Source organism: Athalia rosae, chromosome 3, assembly GCF_917208135.1.
Source record: "Athalia rosae chromosome 3, iyAthRosa1.1, whole genome shotgun sequence".
In the NCBI taxonomy this organism is placed as follows: Eukaryota; Metazoa; Arthropoda; class Insecta; order Hymenoptera; family Athaliidae; genus Athalia; species Athalia rosae.
The window spans coordinates 20909150-20922405 of record NC_064028.1 but is presented as its reverse complement, the minus strand read 5'-3'; the positions used below and the strand labels follow the sequence as shown (position 1 = coordinate 20922405).

General features: G+C 46.8%; 1 protein-coding gene across 2 annotated transcripts in view; it reads left to right on the top strand.

Annotated features, from left to right (window-relative positions):
- The window catches only part of LOC105689312 (hemicentin-2-like), a 48938-nt gene that overhangs the window by 25622 nt on the left and 10060 nt on the right, over positions 1-13256 (top strand). For both annotated transcript variants that reach the window (XM_048651606.1, XM_012406230.3), the window contains exons 2-6: positions 7472-7604; positions 8822-9033; positions 9399-9716; positions 11127-11275; positions 12969-13244. In XM_048651606.1, coding sequence (XP_048507563.1) covers positions 7561-7604; positions 8822-9033; positions 9399-9716; positions 11127-11275; positions 12969-13244 — 999 coding nt within the window. In that variant the 5' untranslated portion in view covers positions 7472-7560. The remainder of the gene's footprint in view (positions 1-7471; positions 7605-8821; positions 9034-9398; positions 9717-11126; positions 11276-12968; positions 13245-13256) is intronic.

The following is a 13256-nucleotide window of genomic DNA, read 5'->3' as shown; positions in this document are numbered from 1 at the left end:
CGAAACAACGGAATCGATATCTTCTAAATCGGGCCATTAAGCCTTACGTTTAAAGGAAGATATAACGGCGCGAACAAAAGTATCACGTAGCTTTTTCTCTACCACCCACCACCACCCTCCCGCCGTTTACTGTGTATACTATAAAAAAGCCCTTCACATCCGTTTCCCCGATTCATCGCTCCATTGTGTATACCTCCGCATTATGTACACAGTCCGAAAATCTCTCCTCAAATATTTTTCCTCGACTTTTTTTTTCGCTACCCTCCACCCTCTCGTAATTAGACGTTCGTATTATATTGAGAAAAATTTTTTTTTCTTTTTCTGAGACAAAAGCAGACGATTTTAAAAGAGGAAAAAAATCCTCACCCACCCCTTTCGCCGGATTTTTTTCTGATCAATTCGCGCGAAAAAAAAACTTTCTATTATTCCTTCGTTACGAGCATTTTCTATAATCCTGTTTCGGCTCCCGGTATTGGGGGATTTCCTAGGCAATTTTTTTCAGCCGACTATTTTGCGAGAGCAGCGTTTTACACGCACGCAGGTTCGAGCGTATAGGGTAAGCGAGGGTGTTGGGTAGTCCGTAGGGAAAGGGGGGTGGCGACCACGCGATTCCGGACCCCGTAGGGATTAAGTCCTGCGTAGAGGTATACCTAAATCAATTCCTGGCCGACAAATCCTCGAGGATGCCGCCCGACGGGGGATATTTCATCCCGAGTATCCACCGGCCGACCTGCACCCGACCACCCGATTCCCCATTTTCCCGATCCCCCTCGACCCCCCGACCCCCCGGCCCCTCGAGCGAAAACGGACCGGCCGATGCAAGCAGCTCCGCGCGATTCCACGCCCTCCACACTTATATTTTCCCTTCGCACTCGAATCACCTGCCCAACTGTCTGCCTAACCTTTACATCGCTCATGCTCGACCCGCGTTATTATTTTTTCTCTTATTTTATTCCCTCTCTTTTTCACCCACTGAACTCCGCCCTGCCCAACTCCGCCTGCAACCTAACGGGGATCGAATAAGTGCTCTCGATTTTTTTTGTTTTCTCGCTCCGCGTCGGAAAGAATAAATAACAACGAGAGACAAACGAGAACATTGATGACGACGATTATGATTGCGATCCTCGACAATTATTCCTGTTTACTCGCTCGTACCGCTCGTAGCGTAGATATAGCCTGCAGCCTCGTAGGGAAGGAAACGGAAGAAAAAAGACGAATACCGCGCTAAATGTCTTCGGGGAATATTTCTTTTCGCGTACGTACGTATATATGTATATGTGTAAGCAAGAAAATACGCGGCTACAACATCTGTAATATTCAATGACATTCCGTGCCTCCGTTAGCGCGGTGTAGTTGGATAATTATTGTAATCACTTCTAGGCGACGTATATCCTGAGATAGAATTTTATAGAGCGGAGGTGAATAAGGCTAAGAGCGGTTTGACCTATCGGCTTGAACCCGACCGACGACATCGGGGATATCGATTTTTCGCATGAACGGTTTCGACGTGGTAAATCAGGATTTATTTTTCAAAATGCACGCCCGTCTATATACACATCTCTCTTTTTTATTATTCATATCTGACGGAATAAAGCTAGCGGAAAAAAGAAATACCCGAATACCGAAAAAAATATCAGAGACTGTATAAAATGAAAACGGAGGAACGAAATAAAAGAAACGAAAAAAAAAAAAAAAACTCCAATTGATTTTTCCTCATCTCTCTCTCTCTCTCTCTCGCTCTCACTCTCTCCCTCTCTTTTTTTTCTCTCGCTCTCCAAGCACTATATTTCTTCGCGGGTATCGATAACACCGCGAAAGCACAGCAGCAAATATTTGTACGAAAAGGATATCGACGTATGTTCCTCGCTATTAAAAACTCCTTGGGAAGGATCCCTCGTCTCCTCATTCCGCTGTGCAAGGATGAATCGTTGTTATATAGCTGTGTTTCCTCGTTTCCCGCGGTGCTCGTGCGGGAGAGGAGAGCGTTTTGTGCTCCTCCCGTTTCCGAGAACTAATACGTCTCGCGATATTTGCTCTGCACCCCTTTTCTCCGTTTTTTTTCTTTTTTTTTTTTGTTTTTTGTCCCTTTCTCCTTCTTCTTCTTCTCCTCCGTCCGCTTCTCGGTACCGCTTCCCTCGCCTAACAATGTAACCTCGTCTCTTCGTCTTTTCATATCACTTTTCCCCCGCTGCTCGCCGTTCTCCCCATATTCCTCTCATCTTCCTTTCCCGAATCGCTGCTGCCGCTGCCGCCGCTGCTGCTGCTTCTACTTTTCGTGCGCGCTGCACCCCCTTCGCGGAATTCCACTATTTCCGCATTATTTTCACCCATAAATTTACCCCGACTCGCTACCACTCGGGTGAAATTGCTGCGAGAATCTTCGGCGATCTTACGCTAAGCGGAAACGTACGCTTGATAAAATAATCCATAACGTTGCATAATACTATATTATATTTTATTAATCATTTTACATCGGTAAATATATATATATATATAGACGTAGCGCGTACTCCTCCTTTTATGTACTACAAGGTATTGAATTGAAAGGGTCTTCTCTCGGCGGAGTGTATAGTTGGTTTAGAAATTTCTACGGGTTTCCGATTTCCATTTCCATCGACGCGAAGCTGATTACAGTTTCCCTAATTAATTCCTTCCCCCCTTTATTCGCGATACTTGGGATCGAGAATAGCTATACGGCTTGGGACTCGGCTGGCGAGGGGGTTTCGGGGATCCCGGGGACGGGGAAGGTTACTCTATATTTTGCGCCGTAGTAATTAGCCGCTCGAATAATCAGACTGAAAGGCGGCATGCACGCTTGCCATCAAACTTTTACTGCTCCTATACGTACCCACCTACCCGCGGGTATGTAAAATCTCTACCTACATCCGCATACCTCTCTATATGCACGTTACGGAACCACCTCGGACCCGCAACGATACCGACTTACCCCCGCGTAAAGGGTGGGACGCTAATTCTTTTCCCCCCCCCTCCCCGAAAATCATATTCGAAACCCGTTCGCAAAATATCTATTTCGAACGACGGTCTGTCGTCGACGAACGAGAAATTTTTTGGAAAATTTTCAAAGCCGAAATAAACGTTGAGTTCTGATGTGAAACGAAATCAAAAAAAAAAAAGATCGCCCGAAGCGTTCGGTTTTCATCGAGGCTTCGAATTCGTCCGGTCGATTTCGGGATCACCCGGTACATTTTACCGCGTTACACACACAACGAGTTCAGCAAGTTGGAATAGCTACATCGCCCCGATCCCGATAAACGCCCTAATAACCGTTTATAGTTTCGCACGAAATCCCGTCCGTCAATTTTTGGTTTTAAAGATACAGGTGTTTATTTTCTGATAAAATCAAGGCGATCTCCGGCGATCGCGCGGGTTCGCGAATTTTTCCGATTGAAATATAAGGGCGAATTCGATCGTCGACTCGGAGTCGGATCCGCAGCGGTATCGCCCGTATTAAAACCAAGTTTCCTTTGGGTGGTGGGGGGGTGATGGGGGAGGGGGACGTTGGCGGTTCGTCGAAACGCGATGAGGGGCGGCAGGGCCGGGGATGAAGAAACGGAGAAGAGGAGCGCTCCGGTCATGGAGTTGGAGTGAGGCATAATGGAGAAGTCAGTCAAGCTTCGTAACTTACGACTTCATATAAACCAACGTTACAGGCAATTCGGCTCACCCCGAGACACCGTCGTCGTCGCTCTCCTACGCCACGGTGCCACGCTACGCCTCTACCACCTTTACCCCCAAACTTCACCTTTTCTCGCCTCGCGGAAATCACCGGAGCACGCTTGCAGCGGCAGCTCCGTACACGTTCGCGCGCGCAAACCCACCAACTCGCGCATACTTCTCGGTACTCGTCTACTTTGCCTTGCAAAGCGGAATTAGCTGAAATTTAATCTGGTTTTGCAGAACCGAACCCGCACCACCACCACCACCAACCCCCCTACCTCCCTCCCCAACGGCCCCTCGCCATTCTCTTTATCCACCTACTCTCCCGGCTCCTTTCCGACATCACGTCTTTCCGTCTGTTAACACATAGGATATAGTTGAGTGTAACCAGCTGCCAAGAGATTAAGCGATCAAAACACACGACGTTCATAATAGATACCACCCTGCCCGTATTCTGTATAGTTTCGCGGGTACGCGGTACGGATGAAATTGTTTCAAGGGAATAGCGTTACCCCCTCCCCTTACGATCGTCCTGCGTGAAGGGGAACAAAACTCACCGAAAAGAGGGGGGTGGGGGAGAGTCAGCCCGTTTTCCGATAAGGGTGACAAATTAACGCGCGGATAATATAACAACTGTACAAACCGCTGCTGCGGCAAAGCTGAATTCCGACGATACATCATCCCTTATGTACGTACGTACGTACGCTGCTATCCCCGTGGTACCTATGTATGTACCCGCCACGCGTTATACGTACATAATATATTTTCAAGGGTGAGAATTGGGGAGCCGGCGAGTTCATGTTTTAAGGAGACCCCGGAGACCCCTGGTCCGGAGACCCTCTTCAAACTTCATTGAATCCTCAGCACCCTCCTCTACCCCCTTCCTTTTTCCTCTCGTATATCGGTATAATTATCGTGGTGCAGATGACCGTCTACCGTGCGTACGGAACGAGGTGTTCCTCGATTCGAATCGATCGAATATTCGGGGGGGAAACGAGGATCCGGTTTTTCCCCGGTTCTTTTTGATAACGCGATTCCGCGTACGGAGAGGATAATTTCGTCGTTCTAGCCGGTCGTCGTCGACGGTGGCGTTGTTGGCGCTGCAGCGTCGATGCGATATTCCCCTGTAATCAGTCGACCAATTAACTCCGACACGCGATGCACCGGCGTCGGTAACGCGGCCAACGTCTTGAAATACCGTACTTTGTGAAACCGTAGGTCGGCGGGTCAAAATCATCTGCTTCTGACTGCCGCTTCTGCTTCAAAAGCGCCCCCGCAAACTTTACACTCCGCACGAACCTCCGACGAGGCGAGGTGAGGTGAGGTGAGGGGGGGGGGGGGGGAGGGGATGAAGAATAAGCGCTCGGAGCTTTCATCGCTGGGCGTAACTCGAACTAGAAAATTTTCATCCTTCTTTTATCCGCGTTCCGTTAATGAATAAAGCATCGAAAACTTCGAGCGTGTAACCGAACGTGTATTTACACGAGCGAGCGACAGGAGGTGGTGGGGGTGGGGTGGGGGGGAGGAGAAAAAAGAAGCCAAAGAAATTACCCCCTCGTACGTAGGTACGAGTCGGGGATGGCAACACCCCCTCGGATCCTTGGCGAAAGTTTTCTAGTACACTCGCTCGCTGAGTTTAACTGCTATTTTTCTCCTGATAAATGAAATTGTTCGGAACGTTGATGTCGGGTCGGGGGTTAGCCTGGGTACTGCGACTGAAATATTCCTCACACCGAAAAGTTTCCGCTAACTTATAATCCACCGCGACGCGCCGGTTACACGAGAAAGGAGAAACCGAGCGATGCGCGAGGGGCGATTCTCCTCTCCTCGATTTTTTTTTTTTTTTCCCCCCCCGCACCGCTCAAAGCATTATCCGATAAATTACCACCCTCCCCCGCCTCGCTGCGTTCCTGCGGAAAACGCTTCGCTCATTTCCATCGGACGTTTACACACCCGTACGTGTCGGGGGGGAGGGGGGGAGGGAAAAGGGGTTTGCGTTACCTACGATATCTTCCGGGCGATGTTGCGGTCGCTGAAATAATTTATACGATAGGGGTGGAGGGGGGGTTATTGGGACCCACCGTCCAGAAATGTTCCCCGTCCGGAGAAATTAATAGACGGGTGTTTCGGTGTTTTTTTTTTTCTTTTATCGCGGACCGGAAAGAATCCGGAAAAAATGTAGTTTTCGCCCTCACCTTTCACGGTACGCGTATACGCGCCAGTCGAGTCGACGTCGGCGTGGTAAAGTTTGTTAAATTGCGATAACTTCGTCTACATGTAAATCTAATCGCCGTGAGATAAGGCACTGCGGGATCCAACGGTGTGACACTTTACCCACAGTTTTAACAAGGGATAACTCAACTCTCCGGTTCGCAACGGGGTCGCGGGGTTCGCATTCTCAAGGTCTACCGGGTTTCGTCTTTTTCACCTCTCGACTGCGGCAGCTCTATACGACGAAGGAGCGATTCGCCTGAAATTCGTCTCCTTCTCAGGTCTGTTTGAAACGGCGACACGAGAAGAAGACGACCCTTCGAAAGGGTTACCCTCCGCCTCTGTGCGTGTCTCTCCCCGTACCCCCCGGAATAACGGAAACTCGAACGATAAACAATTTGTCAAATGAATTCGCATCGGCAGCGGTAGGCTCGCTCTTACATTTAATTAAAAACCTTTCAATATACTTCGAGTGCGTCTACCTCTCGTCGCAATTTTGTCTCTTTGTCCCGTGGATCGCTTTTCCCGCCGACTGATGATTTCCCCGCTACCGTATTCTCGTTAATTCATTATTCCGCTCGCTCTCGCATCTCGTTTCTCTGTGTACAAAATTTTTTGTCGAAAACGCGGCGAGTTTCCACCCACAGTACGAAAGTAGCGAACACATGGGCGAACGAGTAGATAAATAACGGATAAAGGAAAACAGGAAAAATCGGGAGAAACGGGGGGGTTCGTTGGAACTGGGGTGGCCAATTTCGTCTGTAATCGTCCCTCGAACTCTGATGGGAGCGTGGCGTGTTACGTGCCAATCACGGTAGGCTTCCATTATTACAACGATTATTACTATTTGTATCGGCGTTCGTAACCCCCCGCACTTCGGGTACACCGTCGCCGCGTCGGGTTTTAGCCCCCTTTCGACTAAAAATCGTGAAAATGAAAGCAAAATATTCTGGCTAAACTTTTGCGAAATTAGACGAAGCGACGTCCGTAACGGTCGTTCGTCCGCTCAGTCGTGTACTACTATTTTTCGTCCCCCATTCTCATTCTTACGGTATCATCTCCAGACGAATTTCTGCGAAAGAACCGATCGAACTCTTGAAATTTTTATGGACTTTTTCCGAACTTCTGACCGCGAATTCCCCCCCCCCCCCCCCCCCCCCCCCGCAACTTGGGAAAAAAAAGATAAGAAATAAACGCATTCCCGGGAGACCGGCGAGGCCGCTCACGGAAATATTTTTCGCCCGCTGAGAAAATGGAAGACAACGAGAATGCGAAAAATCAGAACGGCCGCTTGAAATGACACGATCATGCGCAACGTACGAAATTTTATTCGATTTCCTATTATCATGACTTCGCTGCAGGGGCGCGGGAAGGGGGCGAATCTATCCCACCCTCTGCCCGTAGATCGAGATACCGGCTGTCAATTCTCGTGTCAATTTGAATGGCGTTTATATACGGCAATAGGCCGTTGATGATGGTGTTTTTTATCTGATTCGATTCCTTTTTTCTTTTTTCTTTTTTTTTTCTTTTTTTTTCTCTCTCTATATATCCCTCTATGACTCGAATGTTTGTCATATTTCAGTTCCTGTGATCGACGTCGTTGGGGTCGCGGGAAACAAGGTACAGCTACCTTGCGACGTGCAGCCCACCGATCCGGATGACGCTATTTTCATGGTATTATGGTTCAAAGAAGACGGCGGAGAGCCGATATACAGGTAGGCCACCAAGGGAAGAAATAATACCCACGAAAAACGCACATACGTATAGCCGCCCACGTACACCTCACATCTGTGTATACACATAAATAAAATAAATAACGGTAGAGAGAGAGAGAGAGGCGAGGGGTGGGGTGGGGTGGCCCAAAATGGGAGAAAGAAAGAGACGGATTTACGGCGAGGATCTTACTTCCTCGGAGATTTGATTCCGAAAAGCTAAGGGATGCGTGGGAGAAAAAGGGGTAGTGGGTAGAGGGGGGGGGGAGGGTAAAAAATTATGGTTCCAAGCACCCCGATGTGCACAACTTCGTATATAGGATATATGTATGTATATATACATATATTTACGAATCCCGTACCTTCCGCAAGGGTGAGAGCAGCTACTCGAAACCCTCTCATAAAATATGTCCCAATTCGGGGTATCTTTTTTTCGTTTTTCGTTTTTCGTTTTTTTTCTTCTTCATTTCCTAGCCCCAAAAAAGAAGCCTCGGCCGCTCAGAGATCCCGAACTCCTTCCATTCACCTTGGGGAACGTTTCTTATTTTTACCGCTATATCGGCGGTCATTTTTTTTTTATACCCTCGGATTATTATTACACAGCTGAAAAATTCGATCTCGTCGGGGATGCGAACGTAGCGCACAGGTAAGCGGCGTCGAGTTCCGTACATCCCGAAATGAGAAATCGTGTATCGGGGATCGTCTAGTTTTTAGAGTTTTATTTTATTCTTCCGGGTAGTAATACTCACAGTCAGAAGCAGAGATTTGCAAACATGGGAAGCTTCCCTCCCTCTCTTTCTCCCTTCCTCTCTCTTCCACTCTCTCTCTCTTTCTCTCTCTTCCACTCTCTCTCTCTTTCTCTCTTTGCACTTCAGTTTGGAAACGCAATTTAACTTTTAGTCGTTGTAGAGTGAACCGACCAGCTGATGCTGGCAGAGTTCACTCGTCTGGTATGTCGACTAATATGCAATCACACACGCGCGTGGGGATGACTCCCCCCGGTAAAACTCACCTCATACTTTTCACCACCGCTCTCGTTGTATAAACGTGTGCACGACGAGTGTCTTTCTTACCTCTTCCCCGCATTTTGTCAGCGAATTCCCGCAAGCTCGGGGACACCGTGTGCGACGATTGGATGGGAGTAGAGAAAAAAAAAAAAAAAAAAAAAAACCACAGGAGCTGACCACCAGACATTTTTCTCGTTGCATTTATTTTTACAGTTTTGACGTACGAAATCGGCTGCAGTTCTCGGAGGCCAGACTGTGGTCGTCCCCGGTGGCTCTCGGTCCGCGAGCTTTTTTTGTCACGGCGACTAAACCAGCACACCTGAGTATCGATAAGCTGGAAACGAGGGACGAAGGGGTGTACAGATGCAGAGTAGACTTCAAAAATTCACCGACGAGGAACCATAAGATGAACCTTACCGTAATCGGTTGGTAATTGATATTTTCTAATTTTTCTTACGATTCGATTTTCATCGCGCCGGCGATGAAAATCGACGGAAAGTAGTTGCCCCCGGTACCCCGCGTCGATTTTTCAATTTCTCCCCGTGCGACGTACGCACGATCAACTTTAATTAATTAGAAATCTAATTGAATTATCAGTTCGGAACGATATTACCTTCTCAAGATTACCCGTGCCACCTCTCTTCTACGCTCCTCCCGTGTTTCCCTAGAGGGTGTATCGAAATTTTGGCAACGGTAGGGCGCCGTAGGTCGAAACCGCGCCACCCTCGCAGAAGATATTTAAGCCTCCTCCAGATATTATCCGGTTTATTTGAACATTCTCCACACACAGTCGCTCCGGAGAGGCCAATTATACTCGATGGAACTACGAGGGATATATCGCGCATAGAAGAACCCTATAACGAGGGAGACGACGTGAATTTAATCTGCGAGACAAGAGGTGGAAAACCTCCGCCGAAATTAACCTGGTTCCTCGAAAATACGGTCATTGACGAATCGTATCATTACAACGCCGACACCGGTCTCACCGTCAACCATTTGTCCTATCCGAAAGTCGGTAGGCAACACCTGAAGGCGAGACTCATCTGCCAGGCGAGCAACACGAACTTGGTACAGCCCCAATCCAAGCTGCTGATACTCAACGTGAATCGTAAGTATTAATTATCCACTCGTATTTTCACCCCTGGAATCGATAGCGCGTTATCGTTCGTCGTTGTTGTACGGCGATAGTTTGTCCCGAGTAATTCGATTGTACCGGGAAAATTCGTCCAATTAACCGCGCCACGCCCAATTAATCCGTAGAGAGAAGATATCCTCGGAGATTTTACGAAAAGGAGGTCGTTCGTCGTGCGACACGCGGCGAGATATTCTCACCTCCGTCTCGCGGTGTGCTTTTCGCGCCGTCTCTGACGCGAGTAATTACATTTGCAAATTATTTATTCCTCCCGAACTTTTTGAAAGAGGCGCGTTTCTCTTTCAGGCTGAGGAAATAAGATGCAGGGGGGGGGGGGGAGAGCGCCCCTCGTTTTTTCGTATTCTTTCGCTTCGTTCGATTTTATTTTTCCTTCCCCCCCCCTTTTTTCATTACGTGAATATCTCGCGAAATCTACAACTCTTGAATAATACGGTGAACCAGTCGGGCTGTAATGGTTTTACTCGTGTTTGCATTAGTCTTATCGTCGATTTAAATAGTTTCTCCCTCTCTCTCTCTCTCTCTCTCCAACATTCCCTCAAACTTTCTCCCCTTCGCAGCCTGCGCGACCCCCGCCCTCTTTACCCTTTTTGATCCGAGTTGATCCCCTTTGAAAATAGGGGTGGGAAAAGCACGGAATTGAACGCTCGCCTTACTTACCCCTCTAGAGACACGCGATCCACGCGATCCACTGATCCGTCTTGCCCGAGAGGCGTTGCTCATATCTGCCACTCGGAATCTAACACCCCTCCACCGACTATGACTGACCACCGCACGTAAGGGCGAGCCGGTCAAGAATCGCGTGAAGGAAAAAAACCAAGAACAAACCAACGAACACACGTACGACATGATCGTCTCGCGGATCGAGGGTTGAAAATTACCGGCGCCACGTATGCTTGAAAAATGTGAGAAATTCCCGTTCCTTATCCTTTTTTCGCTTCGCTCAATTTCGCGAAAATATCCTCGGGGCAGCGGCCTCGAGACGAGACACATTTTTCTCTTGCGATTACATTTTCTCCCCTCATAATCCCGATAGTTTAACTGCTGTTAATTATTTCGTTTGTAGTGCGATTCCACGTCGGTTGAGGAGAACAATTATTCGACTCTCAACGTCCCTCCGCTTCTTAAACATGCTTTTAGTTACAGACGGCTGTTTTCGAGAGTCTTACACTAATGACAATTAAACCCTTTGGCGATCGCGTGGTAATAATTCCTAGACTCGTGTATACCGGCTGCGGTAATTGAATGGCGTGTTTTAACGCCGCGAAGTTAATGATTACGAGTATTTTAAAACTTGGCGTTTACAATTATCGCCCGCTCCGCGGTCGAATGAAGATCTTCCCCGAAACTTGTCGAAATCTGTTACAGTCAAGCCACTGGTCGTCCAGATTTTGACGAAGGAGCCCAGGTTATCGGCCGACAAAAAATATGACGTTGAATGCATGAGTTCCGGATCGAGACCGAAAGCTGTTATTTCATGGTGGATCGCCAACAGACAGATGAAAAAAGCGAAAAACGTGAGTAAAAAATTTTTCACCCCTATTCGTTTTCATCGAAACTGACATTGCGTATCAGCGATAACTCGATCAATTTTATAGATAGATCGATTTAGCTTGTGAATTCGGATTCCTGGGATCAAAATATAGAAGAAAAGCATAGGAAATCCTGAGAAAAAAAATATCGATTTTTTACCCCAAAATTGAAAAAACGTCAAGGGGTACCCCTTGGAAAATTTTCAAATTTTGGGCAAAAATTTTTATTTTTTAAAATTGATCGTATGGCACTTTTCTCGTGTATTTCGACCTCAGAAACACGAATCCGTTGTCAAAATTGAGCTACGATTTTTTTTTTTTCGAAATATCTGGATTTTTCTGCCCCAAAAAGCGAAAAATTCGCGATAACTCGGATAATTTTAAAGATAGATCAATTTTACTTCCAGATTCGGATTCCTGAGGTCAAAATTCTTCAGAAAAGCATGTAAAATAAAATATTTTTTTTTGAGCCAAAATCGACAAAAATCCAAGGGGTACCCCTTACGATTTTTTTAAATTTTGGGCAAAAATTTTAATTTTTCAAAATTGATCGTATGGCACTTTTCTTATGTATTTTGACCTCAGGAACACGAATCCGTCGGTCAAATTGAGCTACGAATTTTTCCCATCGAGATATCTCCATTTTTTTGCTCCAAAAAGTGAAAAACTGGCTATCACTCAATCAATTTCAAAGATACATCAATTTAGCTTGCGAATTGAGATTTCTGGGATCAAAATCGATAAGAATAGGATATAAGAAAAATATTTTATTTTCGACCCCAAAATTCCCTTTATTTAATCACCTTCGTTCAACAGCCAAATATAATGTAAGTTCAATAATTCACTGTTTCGAACTCATCTCGCAAACTGGACGATCGCTGCCGCATCCATACGTTTTCTGTTCAAAACCGAATTCGTATTTGTTCAGAAATTTGTTTTTCCCATGTCCTTATCACGCCGAGGTAGGTGAATACACACACCGTAGAAGTTTATCTATTTAATTTCACCTCTTTTGAGAAGATGGTAGAAAACGATAACAGTTCAGTTTCATGGTAGCCGATGTTCCCGGGAGCTTGAATCTTTTACAAAATTGCGTTCAGGCCTTCCCACTCATCGGAACGGGACAATTCTGACCATTGAGAAGGAATCCCCGTGCCCGGAACGTTGCTACGCCGGCGATGCCGTTGCGAAATAGACTCCCGATAAAATCGAACGCTATTCGCGAAGCTTTTCTTCGAATAACTGCAAGGTAGGAAATAAAGAAAAAGGAAAATATTTGTAGAACCAGGGAGCGAAGAGCAGGAAAAAAAGAAAACGTCAACCGAGGCAACGGCGGCAGCAGTGAGGAAAAACAGTCGGAGGTGAATTATTAACGGAGAGATAACAACGGCGCGGGTTACAGAAGAAATTCTAATCAAAGAAAAAGCTGGTGTGCTCCGGGGCACTGAATTCTTAATATCGAAGGATTATTAATCCCCGCCAACCTCCCCCCCCCCCCCGCGATCTTTTCGTTGGTTTTGTTGGGGGTTAATTTCAGACAGATTTGCAAGTATGGAAAACGCGAGATACAGATTACAGAGGACGGAGGGAGTCTGCGACAGCTTTGCGAATCGGGAAGAGTAAAATGAACAGTTATCGTTGCACTTCTTTATTTTTTTTTATTTCTCGTTCGTTTCAGTATTCGCCCGAAAACAATCAAAGCCTGAGTATTCTGAGTTACGTGCCGACGATAGACGACGATGGTAAATATCTCACGTGCAGAGCGGAGAATCCAGCTATCGCAGAAAGTATAAAGGAGGACAAGTGGCGTCTCGACGTTCAATATCAACCCGTTGTTACGCTGCGTATGGGATCGACTTTGAATCCCGACGACATAAAGGAGGGCGACGACGTTTACTTCGAATGCAAAGTCAGAGCTAATCCAAAGGAGTACAAGCTCTCCTGGTTCAAGGACGTGAGTAACGGG